Consider the following 21,136-nt stretch of genomic DNA (forward strand, 5'->3'; position numbering starts at 1 on the left):
TCTTTTCTACTTAGTAAAGATGCCATGGAAAGAGCAACTTCACCTTTTTAAACCTGTTTTTTTTAATATATAAGAAAGCCTTGACAAGGAGGTTTTTTTGAAAGACAGAAACATTGTTATAGTCTATCTAAACTGGTTTTGTGAAATTAGTTTTTTTTAAATGCCTGAGAACTGAACTTGGAGAGTCTCAGTCCTTAAAATGTGCCATTACTGAGTGTTTAAATCGTTATTGTCCAGAGATTTATGTTACCCAATAAAAATCACTTTATCCTCTGTCTGCTGCTTATGCTTTGCTTCACTGGTGTGTGGTATCAGCATTTTGCTAGTTTCTCCTGATTTACTCCGTGTTCTAAAAAAGTAGAGTGAGTAAGTAAGTTGTGAAAATAGGCTAGTAAAAACAATATTAAAACAAGTCTTCTTTATTTCTCACAAGTGCAAAAATTGAGATAAACATGTTTTAATTACTCTTGGGGGTTGGCTCTGCTAAGGAATTTTGCAAGAGGAATTGTCCTCCATTTCACTTCAAAGTGTCAGCAATATATGGGATATTTATTTGTTTTCTGTATTTCTCACTGAGCTCTTTGCCTCTTGAGATTTATAAAAAGAAGTCACTTTCTTTGCTCTTCTATCATGCAGTGCAAGCAGTTCAGTTTGTCCTTTTTTATACCCAGAGGTTTCAGGTTTTAACTGCTGAAGTTAATTAGGATCATAAGATTGCATATTATTAGCAAATCTCTGAAAGTACTATTTATGCTGTTTATCTGTAGTTCAAGAAGTAAAAGGACATTTGAGGGTTACAGTCTATTTTCCTCATTTGGGAGATTAACCTTGCTCCTCATTGGGAAATATATACAAAATGCAGACTTACTCATTCAGGAAGTATGCTGGTTTTATATTAAAGTAGCCAGTGGCAAGTTTGATCTGTGGTCTGGCTTCATATCTAAATGTTCATTATGTGCCCATTGAATTTGCTTGTTGCAGAAATGCACAAATATTACACGAGCATCTGACCCTTCATTTATTTAATTAACTAATTCTTACTTCACTAAAATATGTGTAATTCCTCTTGAAATCAACATCTAGTGTTGTGTCTACATTAAATCATGTTATCTTGCATAAAAAAATTCCGGTTCTGTCTGGAATTAGACTGAGAGTCTGGAAGTATAAACTCTCTCTTTTTGTACATCAAGACATATCAATATATTATCATCAAGATATTATATTTTAGCTTATGGCAAGACTGATTTATTCTTGTTCTTATTTTAGAACAGTGGAAATTTTACATGTGCTCATGTATTTCTTTATTTATTCTGACTGATGTGGCATCTGTACCATGGAATAAAATTGTTACTAACAATCAGGTTGATTTGAAAATAAAGTGAGTGCTCTTTTTTCTTCTAGGGTGGTGTGTGGAGTTGTGCATTTCTGTCCCATCATGTTTTAATTGCTATGGTTTTTACAGCCTTTTAACCCTACCTTTGCACTGTAGTCTTGTTGATTGAGAAAATAGCATTGGTTCCTATGCAATAGGAATAATAGCAATGTGAAAATTTTATGAAGACTGCATAACTAAGTTTCCTGCCTTTCTCTTTGTTCCTTAGCTCCAGAAGAAAAGGATGCAATTAAAGGACAGTATGAAAAGCTCATGGATGCTTATGGCTGCTTAGGAGAGCTTCAGCTTAAATGTGGTAAGTCGCCATCTGTATGACTGAGATTATAAAATGCCCAGACAATGCTAAATGACAATAAGTGGCTAAAGTTGTCTAATTCCTTGAATTGTGAAAGCTAGCTGCGCTTTGTCATGTACAGTCTGGAAAATATCTGTTTCTTTTTATATTTTGGGCCAAAACCATATCACTGAATGGGGGATGGATTTTTCTTAATTCGTTTTGTCTAGCATTCTTAGCTGCCTGAAGATAATTGCCATTCTTCTTTCTCTACCGCATTTGTCCAAAGCAAGCTATGATTTCTTAGTTCTTCTCTTCTTTAAGGATCATGTTTAGACACTGATTATCATGGTCATCACAGAGTACAGTACTGCAGATTGCCAGTTCTTGCTATAATGCCTAATTGTCTTTAATCATTCACACGGATAAGGATTTGCAGAAGAAGGCCTCTGGCTTCAATTAGTATAGTAAGGAATGTTTATTGTCATTGCAGTAAATTTTGGTACAGTTTGGGAATCCTGATTTAGCAAAGGACTTGTCATTACACTGCCTGCAGGAATGTTAATGAAAATAACATGTTTTTAAGAAGAGAACTGCAGTGATTGATTTGAAGATAATAGGGCCTTACACAGTGCTTAAAAATCACAGATGATTTAGATGCATAAATAAAAAAGCACTGCACGAGTTGTTCCCGGGTCGGTACAATGAGCCCTAATTTTCACTTGGAGAAATGACAAGACTTTTCCATATAACTTGGTGCTTGGTCAAGGAGTCTACCAAAGGCAGTGGTGGTGTGAGCAGTGGTGTATTTAGGACAGTAGATATAACTGCGTGGTTTTATACCCTGCTCACCATTTTGCAGCCTGAGAAATATGACTTGAAATTGACCTGAAGAGGCAACTGCAATCTGAAGGATTTTTGTGTCATGATTTAAAACTGTAGGTCCTTCTAGTCTTTTTTAATGAATGTGGACTTTTTGTTTGTTTTGTTTCTTATGGAGTTAATTAGACATTTCTCTGGAGATTTATATCAATTTGCTAATGTAATTTAAAGCGGAGGACTTGTGATTAGTTTTTCTTGGCACTTGGGTCTGTTTTTCTTCATAGAAGTCTAATGAATCCTGTTGTAGTAATAAAGGAATGTAGCTATTTCATCCAATCTCTTCAAGCTACATATAAGGGTAGTTTTTGTATGTGGTGGGAACCAAATTTATCCGATTTTCATCTTCATGTTAAAAGGTGAATGATTTCAAATGGGGTGTGAAATATTCTCAGCCTTACTGTTTCTCATGTCCTTATTTCTTCTCAAACAACATATGCTTAACTTCAGTGCTCTGAAAGTATGAGGGTTTTTCCTTTCTGAGTTTTGTCACTGAACCTCTGCCTGTACCTCTAATCTAGCATTAGATTATAAATTCTGGTACAGAACTTGGTTTGGAAGGGATTGTTAAAATTCAGTGAAAAGTCAGAGGGTCATGCTGTAATGGTAAGTGAAGGTAAGCAAACATTTTCTGCTTCTGAATATGTTTCAAAAAGCAAAGATACATGTCTGCTATCTCACTATTCAAGATATAGCCCAAGTTTTTGTCACAGTCTGGTTTAGACTTTCCATCTTAAATGTGAGTTCCATCCCTTTATCTGTTGCTTATGTAAAAGATTAACACTTCAAAGAAGTTGTACTGGGTTTGTGTAGCAAGGTTTTGGTAGCAGGAGGGGCTACAGGTGTGGCTTTTCTGAAAAGCTGCTGGAAGCTTCCCCTTGTCCAGTGGAGCCAATGCCCGCAGGCTCCAAGACAGATGTGCTGCTGGTCAAGGCTGAACCCATCAGCAGCAGTGGTAGTGCCTCTGGGATAACAGATTTAAGAAAGGGGGGGAAAATCTGCCCAGCTGAAGCTGGAGAAGGGCAGAGTTAGAATCTGTGAGAGAAACAGCTCTGCAGACACAGGGCCAGTGAGGAAGGAGGGGCAGGAGGTGCTGCAGGTGCCCGAGCGCAGATTCCCCTGCAGCCCGTGGGGCAGACCCTGGGGGAGCAGCTGTGCCCCTGCAGCCATGGAGGTCATGGTGGAGCAGAGATCCACCTGCAGCCCTGCCAGAGCGGGGGGATGCCTGAAGGAGGCTGTGACCCTTTGGGAGGCACGCTCTGGAGCAGGCTCCTGAGAGGATTTGTGGACCCATGGAGAGAGGAGCCCACGCTGGAGCAGGTTTGCTGGCTGGACCTGTGACCCTGTGGGGGATCCACCCTGGAGCAGTTTGTTCCAGAAGGTCTGCACCCTGTGTGAGGGACCCACTCTGGAGCAGTTCGTGAAGAGCTGCAGCCCATGGGATGGACTCATGCTGGAGAAGTTCAAGGAGGACTGTCTTCCATGGGAGGGTCTCCATGCTGGAGCAGGGGAAGAGTGTGAGGAGTACTCCCCAGGAGGAGAGAGGAGTGGCAGAGACAATGTGTGATGAACTGATCACAGCCCCCATTTCTCATCCCCCTGTACCACTGGGGAAGAGAAAATTGGGAGTAAAGTTAAGTCTGGGAAAAAAGGAGATGTGGAGGACGGTGTTTTTCTCATTGTCCTACTCTGTTGTGATTAGTGATAAATAAAACTAATTTCCCCAAGTTAAGTCTGTTTTGCCCATAACTGCTAAATTATCTCTCCCTGCCCTTATCTCAGCCCATAAGCCTTTCATTTTATTTTTCTCCCCTGCCCAGCTAAGGAGGAGAGTAACAAAACAGCTTTGGTGGGCACCTGGCATCCAGCCAGGGTGAGTCAAACGACCACAGGAATGCAATGTAGCTTTTTCCATTTTTGTATAATGTATTTTAGCAGCTGCTAACAAAGGCATAATTGGCTAGCTCTTCACTGAGCTTCAGTGATTGCATAGACTTTGTTCAGAAGTATCAGCATTTTTTCTTACTACTGGAAACATGCAGACCATAAATATGAAATTAACTGAGAGTATTTGTGAAAATACATTCCACTGGGATGTTAAGAGTATATTTGTAGAGCAGAAGGGAAAACTTTTTGCCAAGACATGAAAGATGTCTCTGAACATTTTAATTAATCTGTAAATATCACTACTTAGAAATCCAAATAAATCACATTGTATGCCTGCCAAAGTAGATCATGCTTTTCACAAGAAAGTAGATGAAATATGTGAAACTGACTCACAAAGTTAATGTTTCCCACCAGTAATAACATTCACTTGTATGTACTTATGTCTGTTAACATGACTCACTAAGTTCTGCTTTCTTTTGTGAGATGGATGGCAGCAGAATGGATTGTACAGTGTCTCTGAACTGTAACTCAGCCAAGATTTTGCTGCCAAGGAAGATTTAGCAGTGACAAATACATCTTAAGTGTTAAAAGAGCTGGCTTTGCAGTGGTTTTTTTTTTTCAGATACTGTGATGTCAGGAAGAGATGCATACATAAGGGGATACTTTAACACCATCACCACATAGGTTGTTTGGTTTAATACAGCTGCTGTATTTGGGGAGGCATTCTGAATTCATGAGATTGTACATAACACAGTGTATAGTTGAAAGGAAGACATTTCAAAGGCAAAGAGGACAACTAAGTACCTGTCTTCTGTTCTTTCTGCACATATCCTGAAAATGTGGTTGTGTTTAGAAGAAAGAGAAAGAGGAGTATCTTTGAGACTAAAATGATAGTTTGGAAAGTCTTGGCTCTTTTCATAATTCTGCTGTAGTTATACTCAGTAATTTTCAGCTAGGTGGTTAGAATGTACTGCTTTGCTATGTTCGGTTGCTATTTTTGAAGACAGATGAGAGGCAAAATTGGTTTTTAGTGGACTACAAAATGGAGTGGAGTATGTGTGGAGTGGAGATGGAAAAGTCTGAGGGAACATAAAGCAATGGCATGACTGTGATGGAATGGAGAAAGAGCAAAAATTGGAGAAAATCTATTTTGGAAAGAAAAGACATTCTTGAGGGAAATAGTTACAGTTAAGAAGGACAAAATAAGAATTGAATATTGTCTCCTTTTCACTATAGCTCAAAATAGGCAACATTGAAATCATCCCATAAGCTGCAGGGGAAACAATTGCCTTGAGTCATGTAGACAGGTTAAATACAGAAACTGCAGCTTATTATTGTACAGTGTGACGTACCAGAACTGCATTTCCTGTTCAACTTGGATAAAGGCAGTTGGTTTCACAAGAGCATAAGAAAAAATAGATGGAATTTATTATTGTCTTGTTTCTGTGCTAAATATTCTTCATCCTCTGCCTCTCTTGTGCACCCTAATAAAAGGGCATTCAGCACATATCACTGTGAGCCAAACAATTCCTAAATTTCTTCAAAAGTGTTCTTTACAGATTGTTGTAGTGATTGATAGCTGTAATGGGGCAAAATAATGATCTTGGTCACGATGCATGAACATTTGTACCCATTTATCTGAGATCAAAGTTTGGCTCAAAGTTTCAAAGTTAAGCTTTGAAATCATTTTTTTCTTTAGTACTATATGTGGGTCTTGCTTTTTCATAGATGTGTTGCTGTAGAAAGCATGACCGGTAAGGAACACTTCACTTCTCGCTCTAAAATTATTTCAGAGATTTCTTTAAAACATTCCATATTGCATCCCAAGGGGAGGAAGGACGTTTCTACAGTTGTGACCTTCAATTGAAGTTCTTACATTCCTAAATCACTTTTTTCTATGTGTGCAGTTTAAAAAGGCTAGTATTAATTGTATTAATAGTTAAATAGTATTAAACTACTTGTGTAAGTTAAAGGAGAAATTAAAATATTTTTATTTTCCAAGGTGGGGTATGGTAAATAGTCTACAGCTGATGTGGTTGGTGATTGGTACCAAGTGAAACTGACCTGAAAAGGCAACTGAAATCTGAAGGATTTTCATGTCATAATTTAAAACCGTAGGCCCATCTAGATGTTGCTGAAGACAGGGAAAGCCTTCTCTGTGTCCAGCTGTATAGCTTAGTGGTTAGTAGTTTCTTATACCTTTATGGGAACATGACTAAAAGATCATAGTGGAGCAGCATTAATTCTGCTGTGAGAGGTTCTAAAAGGGTGAAAGGTTGACAGGAGCATTTCCTCTGTTCAGAACCCAATGGCTACATCTCTGCTGTGAATAAAATGGGCAGGACACAGGCACAGAGGATAGGATATTGTGATTAGCTTGTTCCCTGTGCCAAGAGGACATGCACATCAAGCAGGGATCTTCTTCCTGCAGGCAGTGCAGTGACAGCCCAGAGCTTGTTCCCAGGACCACTGTCCAAATACCACCTGGAATGAAAGTGCTATCAGAGGATGGGGCTTGGGACTTTTTTCCAAGGTACAGAGTCAGAGAGATTTGTGTTAAGCTGGGGCTGTGATGTTATAGGGTTTCTGCATTGTCTGTTTTGCAGCAAATCCTGAGTGATTTAAGCAAATAAGAGAAGTTAGAGCTGTTCTGAAGACCACCTCAACTCACAGAGCAGCCTGGGAGGACCAAGTAGCAAAGCAGGCTAGCTTTAACATACCTTAAATCTCTCTTTTCATCCTTTTTCTGCAGTCTCTGGGATGTAAGTGTGAGCTCCTTTGCCAGCCTGTCTCTGTTCAAAGGCATCATGAAAAGTGTGTGGTTGCTGCTCTGTAATTAGGAGTAGTGTAGAGAGACTTATTCTGTGTTTATAGAACTGTAGAATGGCTCGAGTCAGGGAAGACCTTTCTAGACCATCTACTTCCACTGCCCCTGTCATGGTAGGGACACTACCTCTAGACCAGGTTACTCAAAGCCCCTTCCAACCTGGCCTGGAACACTTCCCAGGGGTGAGGTACCCACGTCTTCCCTGGAAAACCTGTTTCACTGTTTCACTACTCTCATTGTAAAGCATGTCTTCCTAGTATTCAATCTAAATTTGCCCTATTTCAATGGAAAACTGTTGCCCCTTGGCCTATCACTACAAGCCCTCATGAAAAGTCTCCATCTTTTGTTATAGGCCCCCCTTCAAATATTGCAAGGCTGTACTAAGGTTTTCCCTGAGCCTTTTTTTCTCCAGGCTGAACAACCCTGACTCTTTCCTGCCCTGTTACTGCCCAGTGGCAGAACAGTACCACAACTTTAGAAAACCAATCTCCTTATACTTCAGGGACAATACAATACCTTCTCAGGCATGGTTACTTTTTTGGAGCTTTTTAGCTAGTGATTTAAGGGAGTAGAGATGCTGGACCATGGAGTGTGTAGATGAGTATCCCATTTGGGGGTGAGTGGTTAAGTGGAGGAGGTAGTAAAAAGAGTTTATAGTCTCTGGTAAGCAAAAGCAAGTTTCTAGTTAAGGCAAATATTCCTATTCAATTCCTTCTTGAACTAGAGGATCATTCTGTTCAGCCCCAGTGATTTTCCACTGGTTACAAGCTCCTCAAAGGATAGAACCACAGGTAACAAGGCCTGTATTATTAAGTTTTTGTTCTCTTTGGCTAATTTAATGTTGACTTTCTCATTTGATGTCCTCTGAACCGTCTAGAAAAGCTTAAGGTCACCGAAGGCAATGAAAGTACTTGTACTCTTTGTCTCAGCGTCGCTCCCAGGCATCTCTCCAAGTCCTTCACTACTGGTTTTTTCTGACTAACAAAGCTGACTGATATTAAGGCATGCTAAGAGTGTTTCTATGTATTGCTTCCAAAGTCTCATGAGTGAAGGTTACTTTGAGCTGATCAGTTTTCCATGGTTTCAGCTAAGTCACAGAAGCTTTTATCTATCCTGAGAGATGGCTAACTCCTCCTAACCCATTCTGGAGGCTGTAAGGCAGTATTTGGTCAGTTATGAACTCTCGTGGTAATAACTGACGTGTCTCCTCCTCTTTATTCTTTATAATTACACAAAGTCATGTGCAAGAGAGGAATAAATGTCAGTATTTCTAGCCCTCTGCTGCGATATCACAAGCACAGAAAATATACTTCTTGAAAGCTCTCAAGAAGGAGAACACGGCATAGCGTTGTTACAGAAAGAAATGTGATGAACAGAGCTTTTTAGTAAATACCACCTACACTGGCCTTTATACAAAACTGGAGTCAGCAGAACAGAATGAATAAGATCTAATCTCCCACCTTGTCCTGCCATTCCAGTCCCACGTGCCTACATAAATATTCTGGCCTTGCTGAAAACCACCCCTAACTCTAGCTTCTGTAGCCAGCCTGTTAGCTGAAAGCAAGGACTCCCCTACTGGTGTTTCAGAAAAAGAATAGTTGTTGTGTGAGAGCTGGTGTGCATTTTCACACAGTGGGTCACCCTGGAGGGTTAAAAAGTGATCCTAAGTGTTCCCTTTTGCTGTCTGAAGCCATACTGTCCCAGATTGTCACTGTGCCCTTAGCTAATTAACTTGCTCTTGGCAGGTCAACTGTTGGTTCTGCTGTGCTAATTTAATAAATCTTGGCTCATTTCCACCTTTTCTTACTAACTAGAGTGACTAGGATGACATTGTCTCCATTACAGGCTGATTTAAGTGAATCAAGTAGTTTCTTTGTAGCAAACCCAGCATTTCCAGAAAAAATTGTTTTACTGTTTCTTAATTATCATTTCAGAGAGAATGAGCAGAGGTTGAGATGGTTCTGTGTATGTGAGATCTGATTACAGGGATGTTCTCAAGCTCCAAATTTATCTTTTAGTTTTGGGGCCCTGAAGTTCAGCTGCTTTGTGATTTCACAGTTATGGCAGCTGTAATGGTTTTAGTGGTAGCTGAGGTTGTCTTTGAATCATGTACATGCTTTTGTGATACAAAAAGCAAAATCTCAAGAGTTGGTCATACTGAAATTTTACAAATGTCTGAACATGCCCAGCTTCAGCTGAGGCCAGTAAGGAATCTAAATGCTGTAGGTTCTGTTGGGTGGTGAAATTGATTTTTTGAGTAGTGTTCCAATGGTAAGCACTTTGCTCTTCATAAAGTCAGTGGGGAAAATGCACTCTAGTGCAACAAAGGATGTCGATGGAGAAGTGTTGTGGAATATTGTGCAATTGCAGCCACTTATCTGGAGTTAAGAGGAATTCGGAAATGTGCAGAACGTGGCCTGCATGCCTGTTTTTCCTGTTTGTTCGCTGGTGAAGCAAAGACGCTGGCCTCTGCTGGAGCCCTGTCGGCATTGCATGTGACAGGAGTGATGAGGAGCCGAGTCCCCCGGATTAACCCTTTTGTAACTGTCTGTCACTTCCTAGGTAACGCTCGGCTGCACTTTCTGGTCCTGGTGACAGGCTGTACGTCGGTGGGCAAAATCCTGGATGCTGAAGTTTACAAAATTACTGCAACAGATTTCTGTCCTCTCCAGGAAGAAACCAAGGAGGATGAGCGTGTTACTGCCTTGAAGAAAATACTGAACTCTGGGATGTTCTATTTCTCCTGGCCTAATGCAGGCTCAAACTTTGACCTGACAGTGCGGGCTCAGAAGCAGGGTGATAACAGCTATGAATCTGGTAACTCGTTCTTCTGGTTAGTACTGCACGTTATACCTGAGTCTTCTGCTGTCCTCACCTGTATCCCATTGGTCAGACATTCCCAGAGGGAAACGAACATGTGCATTTCAAGTCCATCTCCTTTCATTTCATTGACATGTCCTTTTACAGGGCAGGTGGCTTTAAAGAATTCATGGTAACTTGTGTTTAATTAAAATTAATCTGATAGTGAAGTGCCATTATAAAATGACATTTTATCCTTCAAAGGGGGAAATACAAGATATATATTGCTCATACTACAGAAACATCTCCCTGTATGTCATGAATAGTTTCCCCTTCAGTCCTTTTTAATAATTTTCTTTAAAGTTATCCAATGGAAGCACGTGCTTGAAATTCATAAATCCCATCGTTTGCACTGAAGTATCTGTTATTTTTTAAAAGTATGTGTTTAAAGTCTGTAGTTTATTGTTTCAGTAATGTGCACTAGTTTTCATGTTGAAAACATCAATATTAATATGTTTACAGCTCAGTGCAAACACAAGTTGCACAAAACAAAACTGCCGCGATACACTGCTCTGTGCTTTTTATTTTCATGTGCTTATAAAGCAAAGAAAAATTATCTCATATTGCAGTAAGTATTGGTTGAGGGGAAGAGAGAAAATACAATGCTGGGTTGATGTAATTCAGTTTGTTTGCTTTGCAAGTTTTGGCATAATGCTTGCATTTCTGTACCCTTCCCCACACCCGCCCCCTTCTTTTTAAACAAAAAGTCACACAGCAAGCATAGCTGTTCTGGAAATAAATGAGGGTTTGATGTAGGTGGAAAATAACTGGCAGGGTTAAATGTGAATGTGCTGCTAGAATGTGCAGTGAGGCTTGTGGCCCCAGGTAGGTGAATATTAAATAAGCAAAAAAGTTCATAATGGGTGATAAATTAACATGAGAGAGCAGTTCAGTTAGGCTAAATAATCTTTCCAGCTATGATGTGATTTTGACTGGTGAGATCCAGTGGGTTGACTTTAAAACTGAAGAAAGGTACATAATAAATACTTGCTTTCAACTGTGCTAATGATGCATCCCTCTTCAAAAGCTCATCAAGCATTGTCAAGTCAGACACATGGCAGAAATTAGTTGTACTCTGATGATGAGACTGCTAAGATGGCAATATACCCTAATAAAGAACATTTAAAACAACTCTTTTCCCCTCTACCGTCTTTTGAAACTTTTTTTCTTGGAAGATAAGTATATTTGCTGCTTCTGGCTAATCTAGAAGTAAATTCTGAAGAGTTTCCATTCTCCAGTACGTTGTAGAACAGGGAAAAGTGGTGACAGCATCACATTAAAGGCAAAAATATGCTCCAAAAATTTTTTTTCTTGAGATATTTAGGTGATATGGGAAATTTCAGATAAAAAATATATGCTTGAGGAAAGTAAACAGTGAGATAAATAGTTATACAATGAAAAGTGTAAGATGACCCTAGTTACAGGCAACACAAACTGCCTGTTTGATGAACTGCAACAACAACAAAAAATTCTACTGGAATTTGCCTGAATGAGGACTTCCTATGCGAGAGGAACTGGGAGAAAGAGGTGGAACAGATAGCAGAAACTGAGCTTAAAAAGAGTTAAATTGATCTAAAAAAAAAAAAGAGATGTTTTTCTGTTGCGTATTTAGATTAAAAATGTAATTATGCCTTGCACCTTTTTTGGTAAATGCTGTACTCTAAAAGAACAATTCTTCAAGGGTTTCACCCTCTTTAACAGATCCTCTATTGAGCAATGCATGGCCCTTGAAGATATTTTCCTGGCCCTCCTATGTGACTAAAGGCACATTTTGAAACATGAAGTAAAGAAAAACTTCATAATAGAATAGACTAGCATCATTGTTCACTAGACATGACAGGTTTCTTGAATTGCTGATCTTGAAGATTAGAACAGATGTTCCTCTACATTTTAGTAGTACTTTTTGCAATATCTCCAATGACTTACAGATCCAGTTTCTGCTTGGAATTTTTTTTTTCTGAAAATCCTGGTGGCTTTTGAACCAGTTCTTCATCCTGTAGTGAATGCTAAGGTCCAGGCAGTACTCTTCCAAACAAAGTAATTAGCTTGACATCGCTGTGATTTATGAAAAGAATACTAAATATAACTTTCTGGAGCTGAAAGAGGTGACATTTGCATCTGAATTTGTGGTTAAAATTTGCCATGTTCAGTTCCCTGTTCACAAGGGTTTCTTTCCAATATTTCCTGGGTGGAGATAAGGTACAGCAGAAAAGGGGTCATAAAACATAAATTGATTAAATTAGTGATTGTTGTCAGGTGGCACCCATGCCTGTCTGTTTGTTTTACTCAGTGATGTGTCTGTATGTTGTTGAACCTTTCAGGAACCAGCTCTTGCATGTGCCCTTCAAACACTACCAGGTGAACTGCTCCGACTGGCTGCTGAAGGTGGTCTGTGGGGTGGTGGACATCCGCACAGTTTATGCTTCCCACAAGAAGGCCAAAGCCTGCCTCATCTCCCGCATCAGCTGCGAGCGGGCCGGTGTCCGCTTCCACGTCCGAGGGGTCAATGATGATGGACACGTGTCCAACTTTGTGGAGACGGAGCAGGTGAGTGCACGTATCCAATGGCTTTGCATCATTTAGTCCACTCGTGTTTAATTGGGGCAGGATTTTCAAGGAGAATTAAAGGAACTCAGCGGGATTTTTTTCAAGAATATTTAAAATATTATTGCACGGCGGATCTGTTTGTTCTTGTCCATTGAGCATTTCTTTGCAATCTGCTCTTTTTCTCTGTTTCTGACTTTTCCATTCACACGGTTTTCGCTAACACTTTTCATTTTTTTCCTGAGTGTGAAAGTCTGGCCATTTGATACTGTAGTGAAATGTAGACAAGGGTTTTTAAACCATTCAGGAAGGTGTCTAGCAAAGGTGCTGGCACCTCATCTTTGACTAGTAAAAGTTCACTGTCAAATCATCTTTCTCTAGTAAAGAAAATATTGAAAAAATAGCATCTTCTCAGAGTCAGCCAAATTCCAGTTCAACTAATTTTGGAGGAGACTGCTTGTATATTCCCCACTGATTTGTGGGGGATTCTCTCCAATGTGAGGTGGTATGACAGTTTTTATACATATGTGGTAACAGCCTCTTTTCCAGCTGATGCTGAGACAAATTATGTGTGTGAAATGCATTCAGCAGGCTCCCTTGATTGGCACAGCCAAACAAAACAACTGAATCACTTGGTTTTATTGCACATGGTTTAGCTCGCTGCCTTGAAATTCAGTAAAAGGCACTGGACCGTGGAGAATCTGAAGTCTTCTGTGCCAGCTGAAGTGAGTGCTTTCTTACTCAAGTACAATCACTCTTCCTTTTTGAACTGAAGTAGTAATTACTAGCAGTCAGAACCATCATACAGACATGGATCACTGTATAAACAGAATAGACAAATGGCTGGTAGTTTTCAACAAAGAACAGGGATTTGCCCCTAGAATTTGGTTGTTTTCAGCATCTTCTGGGCATATCTAAAGAGCTGCATATGTGGCTTAGATTGTGTATGTATGTGTCTGTATATGTAGGTGCATGTGCAATGAAAGTAGATTGCTTATGTGATGCTCATTAGGGGAGCATGAAACAGTGAGGGTGGCACTTGAGCTGTGTCATTGAAAGCCTGTGCCTGATGGCTGAGGAAGGCTCCCCTCTCAAAGGTGCCCACACTTTGGTGGGCTGACAGCACCAGTATTTCCTCAGGGCAATGTGTGAATGTAGCAGCTCTCACCCAGTGAGCTCCTTCCTATTATCCCACTGCATGAGCCAGGCACGCCTTCAGGCGACTGTTTGTGCAAAATCCAGCCATGTTTGGGTACTTTCCACATTTCCTCTTAGATGTTGTCTTTATAATACAGCTTTAACCTTTTCACCAGGTTCTGCCTAAAGACACATGCAGAGCTACCTTAGGTTTGACAGTTCTTTGATCCTCAGGAGGATGCCTGGAGGAGTTGCAGACTGGTATTCCCCAGCCTGCTGGTGAGGTTTGATTCCCAAGAGGTGCTCAAAGCATGCCCAATGTTACACGTATGACTCTCAGCCCCGTGGTCAGAGTTCTCTCTGGGCATGTGGGTGACTTTTTGCTCGTGTCCCTCCTTTTCCTGGTTTGCCTGCATTTTCAATTAGGCTGACAGTTTTCCACTTAGTGTTTGGGCTCCCACAAATTCTGCCTGTTGGATGTGAAGCTCTTCCCCTGCTGTGCTTGGGTCTCTAATGTCAGCCTCCAAATTCTCTGCTAATAATTCTCTTGTGTGCCACTGCTCCAAAGCACTTGCAAAGGAAGTCTTGCAACATCTACACCTTTCTAGAAAGTCTGTCAGTGCATTGGAAGATGTCTGCTTACTGGAAAGTGGAATTTTCCTCTGGAACCTGGAGACAGAAGAAGGGAGATCTGCCATTTTAAGTGATACCTGGTACATTCTGCTGTTTTAGTTGAGTATCTTCTTATGAATATTAGTGTAAAGCACTAATCCTGTTACTCAGGATTTGAAGAATGTTCTCTTGATGAAATGCAAGGGAAAGAAAGTGTTAGAAAGGGTTGTCAGCTTTTTTTCAGAGAGTCTCACATTTGTGGCACTGCACTTAGCAGTTAACTTATTATGGGAAATACTTCTGTTATCCTGCTCACTAGGTGGTTCAGAAGTAACTCCTTTTATTTTGTTATGTTCCTGGAGTACACCATGTTACAAATTATTAGCATGAAAAATAAGGTGGCCTTTGCATTCCAGCAGAAAACCTGAGGATGGGCTCCTGGTGAGTGGCAAAACAGTACTTGATTGCTGATGCTTCCCTTAGCTGGGTCTGGGTCAGGCTCTTCATGGGAATTGCTGTGCTTTGCTCCCATTCAGCCATATGCTGAAGTGGGAAAACTGAAGGCTTTTGAGTGCTTTTTTCAACTGGGTAAGCAAAAGTGCAAGAGTGAAATGGCTTAGGGTGAAAGGCTTGAGCAGCTTCAAAATGATAACAAGAGTTTGCAGTTTTAAAGGGTTGTGTGTTTTTGTTTGGTTTCAAAAACCAAAGAACAGAAAGAAAAGAAGATTGCTGTTACTAATGGTGCTAAACACTAGTTTTACCAAGCTGCATGTCCTAAGAAAGCAAAGTTGGGCTAACCACTAGGATGCCTGAGATCCAGTTCAAGCTGGCATCCCCTTGCCATTAGGAAGGAAGAGTCCAAGAATAAACTCTCTCCTACTTTCATAGTAAATGACTAACTAATCTCCTGTGAGGTAATATCTTGGCAAAATAACATTTTGTTTCCATTTGCTGGAGCCTGTACAGTATAATGGCATGTTGGCTATGTGCTTTCAAGGATAAATAGCACCCTAGGATTCTGAAAACCCAGGACTTTTCCCCTCTTTGTAGGAATTGCTTCTAACATTTTTCTGTTTTTAAAAGAGGGAGAAACAATTAATCTTATCTCCAGGCAGCTCTTTAATGCATCGATGGTATGCTTTTGTCTCCCACTGAGTTAGCCTTGTGGCATTTCAGCTCTGCAATGAGTCATTTTTTTGTGGGCTCACTTAACTGCTGTGAGTCAGTGTTTGAGAAGAAGGGGGAAAAGTAAAATATCTTTGCTTTTTCTTAAAAAAAAAAAAAGAAGAACGACTTATAGTATATCTTAAAGCTTTTTGATCATTTGGCTTGTGTCTTTATGAAGAAAGAAGAAAGAAAATATTAGAGGAAACACTTAAAGAAAAAAAATGATGGGAAAAGAAGGCAATCCCTTCAATGTGTACTTTCAGATTTGCTGACAAATATTTTGTAATGAGATGGTAGCCCTTTCTGCTTGCAGTGCTTGCAGTATTGCAGTTAATTCTCAAGCAACTTTTAAATCAGTCTGTTTCTCAGTTGTAGCTTAAATGTTTCCCTTCACCTTTTTTTCCTCCCCTAGTAATCCTTTGAATTTGAGACTGTGTTGCATTTTTGTAATTCTTTTCTTCTGATAGCTTTGAGGAACTAGAAATGCTTTCTTCATTTAGTCGGTGTGCCTGTTACTGTTGACATTTCAGCTCTTCTCACAGTTATCCTCCAAAGAGTTATGCTGAAATCTTAGTATATGGGTTACAAGGAACAATTCTAGTTAACCAAAGACAAATAAATTGTTTCAGCTTTTTCCCCTTTGTGGAATTGTTCAGTAAAGAAAATTGAAACCTTGAGAAAGCACTAAAAGGAAATACCATGAATTTGAATTAACCTTCCCTTTCTTCCAATTTCAGAAAAAACTGTCAGACATGGATTAAGGAAAATTATCCCTATTTCACAATACCTCCTAGACTGTGTTGGATAGCTCTCCAGGAGAGGAATGAATGCAATCATGTGGTTGATTTATTTTCTGGATCAAGTTTTAATATGACTCCAGGCAAGGCAAAAAGGATTATTTTGGCAGATATATCCTCGAGTCCCGTGGTCTGAGCTAAAGGCACTCACAGAGAGGTGTCTTTAGGCCATCTGCTGTCCACAGTCTTTGTGTGGCAGAGTTGGGGACGCCCCAATAAGCCATCTGAGTGTCCCTTTCATCAGGGACTGTGTCTCTGTTTACCCCTTGAGTCTGTAGTGAATTTTGCTGTTTGAAGTTGTGACCGGATCATTATTATTTCCCATGCAGCTGGGTGATGGAGATTAGTGAATAAATTATTCCACGCAGTAAATGGGCACAGCGTGCTTGGATCAGAACATCAGTGGGTTGACACAGATGTTCTTGCTTCTTACCCAGAAGCTTTTTAGCAGTACCTGTGCATGAAGTTTGTTTACCAGGAAAGGTCCTTGGATCACAGGGGCGAGGTCTGGTCCTATGCAACAGAAGAGAAAAATTGAAAAATGTCCCATTGAACTGTCAGTACTATCACCCTTGATCCTGAGCTGGAGAAAGAGCCCGCAAAGAGTGTCCAAGACCACAGAAGCTAAAATAAAAACACAGCAAATTCTAACACTGGAGGTCAGAGGCCAAGTAATCTATTGTTAAGGCAAATAGGTCTTTACATGGGTTAACTATCCAATTGCTACAGTGCTCTCTGATGGGAACCTGGTCTAGAAGATCATGCAGCTGGCTGGGTTGCTTGTAATATGGGCCAGAACCCTTGAGATTAATGAAGAAGACCTCAAGGGTTTTGAGGATTTGATAGGAATGAACATTCTCCCTGGGATACATAGGCACCAACTTGCTGTCATTTTGGATCTAAGACAAGAGAAAAGACTCCACAAAGAGATTTAGCAGGATGTATGAATCCTAGTGACCAAGTGTTGTCCAAAAGTAACTGATTGTTGTTGAGCTTTTAGAGAAAAACCAGTATGATCTTCTTGTCCATGAGAAAAGGAAAACTGAGGACAGGAAAATTCTGGACATAAGGCATTTAACTTTCTTTAAATTTTTTGTCTTAAAGAACTGGTCATCTTTTGTCTAGTAGCTTAAAATAAAGGCAATGGCTCTGCTAGAGGACAAGGTAATAAAGTCAAAACTATAACAACTAAAAAGTGGGACAGATATGTGCTTGTAGGAAACATAACACTGTGCACAAAACAGACCAAGGCTGTGAAGAATATGAGAAAAAAACTGTACTTGTCCATGCATAAGCAACAAAGTTGGAATCTTTTCTTTATGAGTGTAATTTCAATCTAAATATATTATCAGTGCTTATTTAAGATTTAGCAAATAGGGTTTATTACAATGTATGTGGCTGCTAAGATGTCCATTCCTGATCTGGAAAGATGTCTTAGTCTTTAAACCTGCTTTATTAACAAGTCTGATAGTAGGAAGTCCATTGCCACTAATATTATAAGATCAAGAGATGTGTACACTAAAAGGCAGTGTCAAGACCAAGGGTCATGTTCCTTGGAGTGGTGAATGAAGGATAGTGGGTATTACTGAAATTGAGGGAAGATTTGCACAGTTATAATGCTTAATGAAATGGTTAGAGTCTGTTTAAGAAGGAAGGACTGGCGGAAAAGTCATTTTAATGAGTCTCCCACTCATTAAAAAAATATTGTCTTTTTCCAACTTGCTGGCAGCTTGGAAGAGAATTATTTTGGATTCATCTAACTGGGTCATGAGAATGAGGTGAAAGGATTGTGAAAGACCAGAGAATTGCTCCAGAGAACAGAATGATGAGCCCTGTAAGTGAACAGGAAAAAAAAGTGCCTTCTTGTGAATGACTGTGTTGGAGAGGCTGTGCTCCCAGTTCAAAAACCTCATCTGATTTCTAAAAACTACACAGCAACATACATAAAAAATGTCAGTTTCTTTAAAATGCTCTGCCATCATAAAAGAATCCTGTATTAGAACTCAGCTTCACAGAGGATCCCACAGCCCACCACATCAAGGTTTAGGCATCCTGTTTGGTTTACAGGAATGATCAAGTAGTTTGAATATTTTGGCTGTTCCGTTCTCTAAAAGGACAGCTTAATAGAGCAGAAAACAGAAGAGGCAATGGGTTAAAACCAGTGAACAGAAAATATGAGTGGTACTGGTAACAAACATCTGTTAACTCACTAATAAGTGGAATCAGAGCATCTGTTAATGCAGAAATAAATGTTTGGTCAGTATTTTTCTTCTGTATTTGGCAGGAAGAAGGTAGGTTATATATTCATGGTCTGTAAGTGAGGAAATACTTTCCATTTAAACTGTAACTCAGAAGGATGTTAAACTGCAGGTACTGAATTAGAATCACTATCTGTTTATCAGTGGGTCTAGAGATTTGCAGCTGGATGTCTAAAAGAGCTCATCAAAGAAATACTTGAGCTGTCAGTTTTGCAGTTAGGTAGGGAAACAGGGACTTCCCAGAATACTGTAAAGAAAATTGATCATCTGTTGCAAGCTGAGTGGCCACCTTGTACTTCAGGTAAGGCTTTGTATTTGCCATCATTAGGTGTTTCATTTCTACTCAGTAATTGTTAAGATTATGATTATCGTCAAAATCTTAAGTAGGCCAGTCCTGAATCTTTTTTTGCACAGATTCAGGTTCTGATATTCATTTAGTATTAGTCAGGATGATGCTGGGACTGTAGTATTGCTATTAATTTGCTTTACCTTGGAGTGAGTTTCTTTGGGTCCGTGGCTGTGAGTGAAAGGATGATTCAGTGTGTAGAAGTGTCTGACTCATCTTGGCACAACCTATCTCAGGGAGAATGTGATAAAGAGGAAGAAGGTGGGGCTGCTTATTCCTCTCCCAGTCCAGCTGCAGAAGGAACGATCTCTTCTGAGCACAAATGTACAAAGAGAAGGCACACCAGTGTGTTGCCATGGAAATTAGCTCCTGCACTCAGGTGCCAATAATGTTCAGAAAACTTTACTGGAAGAGCATGTTTTAGAGTCACATTGCTCAAACTGTGACACAGGCCTTGCAAGAAAGCTTCTCTGAGCAACCCCTCTCTTCAGGGGGTTGTGCTAGGATGGAATGTAACAGAGAAGAGGGTTCTTAGCGCTTTGGCGAGAGGTTAAAAAGATGGAAACATAGTTTTGCACTAGCTCTGGGCTGGCTATCCTTCTAGCACTGACATTGTGTCCATGATGAAGCCACTTAAATCATCTTAGTGACATGGAGACAGTTTCAATATTTACCATATTTTTGCAGAGCAAAAATATGGTAAATATTAAATAAATGTTTTGTCACCAATTTTATCTAGATATCTCTTTTTCACACATGTAGCTCTAGAAACTGTGCATTGATAATGCTTATGAAGATGAGAAGTCAAGGTCAGGTACTTTCCCTGTGCCAGCCATTGACCACATCTAGCGGCAAATCTGAAAAGACAAAACACTTTAAAGCTGTAGAGAAATCCATTTTCATTCTATTCATTTTCTATTCTATTTTCGGAGCTTCTAGCCAGCTGGCAGCAGCTGTGCCAAATGATATGATGTGGTGAGTGCAGCTACCTGGATAACCTGGATAGCATTCCTCCCCAGGGCTGCAGAGCAGTCATTGTCATGCATGAGATAACAGAGATGTGTATCATGTGTATCAAGTATCCTTGTGGAGAGCAGCCAGGATTCCACTGCTAAGTATAGGCCAGAGGAGCGAGCTGGGCTTTGCACAGTTGCTCTGTGGTCATATTCAGTCTGAAGATAGTACCTTTTATGCTAAGTTAACATAATGTAACACTTTGACTGGGGACTGTGGATGGGGGAAGGCAAAAGGGGAAATCAGTCTTTGTACGGATTTGACCCAAAATCAGCTTGTTAACAGTGATCCTGAGACCACGTAAAGGGAGAGTTTGAGGTCTGGTTGGGAAAGGGAGAATTTGGAACCTCTTGTTGTAAGCCCCCTGGAAAAGAAGTAGATCACATTGCTGCTCACTGTACCTCAGGATGGGAGTGGCAAAGCTGCTGGTTTCACCGAGTTTTATTTGGGTTCTCTGACAAGGCACAGCATGCAGTGAAATAAGAAATGGTAAATGCAGCAGGAGATAAGCTTATCCCCCACCTGACGTTACCCATCATCAGTCACAAGGAGCGATGACATTTTGCACAGTTGAGTTTTGTGAGAGGGACAGCAGGAGAGTGTATGCCTGGTCTTTCCCAGTGTCTCCACCAGTAGATCAAATCCATCTTGATCCAGATTGTGGGTGAAAGATGTGGTGGTGCTTTAAGTTTTCTCTTGTTTTGGTGAGAAGTGACTTGAATCTGCTGTGATGATGACATGAAAGCAAATACGTTGTGCTTTGTTCCACTGCCTGTGAGACTATGGAAAAGAGGCTGAGCGGTAAGTGGATACAGGGAGATCCATGGTTTACTTTTTTTACCCTTGGAGTTCAGTGTCTTTAACTGTCACCTGATGAAGGGCCCACAGGCTGATAGATCTAACTGCAGAACTACTTCCCTTTTTTTTGTTTTTACAGACAATTTACTTGGATGATGATGTCTCTTCCTTTGTGCAGATCAGAGGTTCTGTTCCACTGTTTTGGGAGCAAACGAGGCTTCAGGTAAACAAATAATCAGAAAGGCTACCTTGTTTCTCTCTCTTGCTACTTATAATTTAGAATTAACTTATTTTTTTTTAATATGAACTTCAAAGCTCATTCTGTGAAAGTGCTGAGCTCTTTC

The 21,136-nt window shown here is 40.2% G+C and overlaps 1 protein-coding gene across 1 annotated transcript in view; it reads left to right on the plus strand.

Annotated features, from left to right (window-relative positions):
• SYNJ2 (synaptojanin 2) overlaps window positions 1–21,136 on the plus strand; it is a 64,892-nt gene that overhangs the window by 7,861 nt on the left and 35,895 nt on the right. Inside the window, exons 2-5 of the mRNA XM_084201910.1 lie at window positions 1,602–1,688; window positions 9,823–10,093; window positions 12,441–12,666; window positions 20,932–21,015. Coding sequence (XP_084058036.1) covers window positions 1,602–1,688; window positions 9,823–10,093; window positions 12,441–12,666; window positions 20,932–21,015 — 668 coding nt within the window. The remainder of the gene's footprint in view (window positions 1–1,601; window positions 1,689–9,822; window positions 10,094–12,440; window positions 12,667–20,931; window positions 21,016–21,136) is intronic.

This window comes from Fringilla coelebs, assembly GCF_963513975.1.
Source record: "Fringilla coelebs genome assembly, chromosome: 3".
Taxonomy (NCBI): domain Eukaryota; kingdom Metazoa; phylum Chordata; class Aves; order Passeriformes; family Fringillidae; genus Fringilla; species Fringilla coelebs.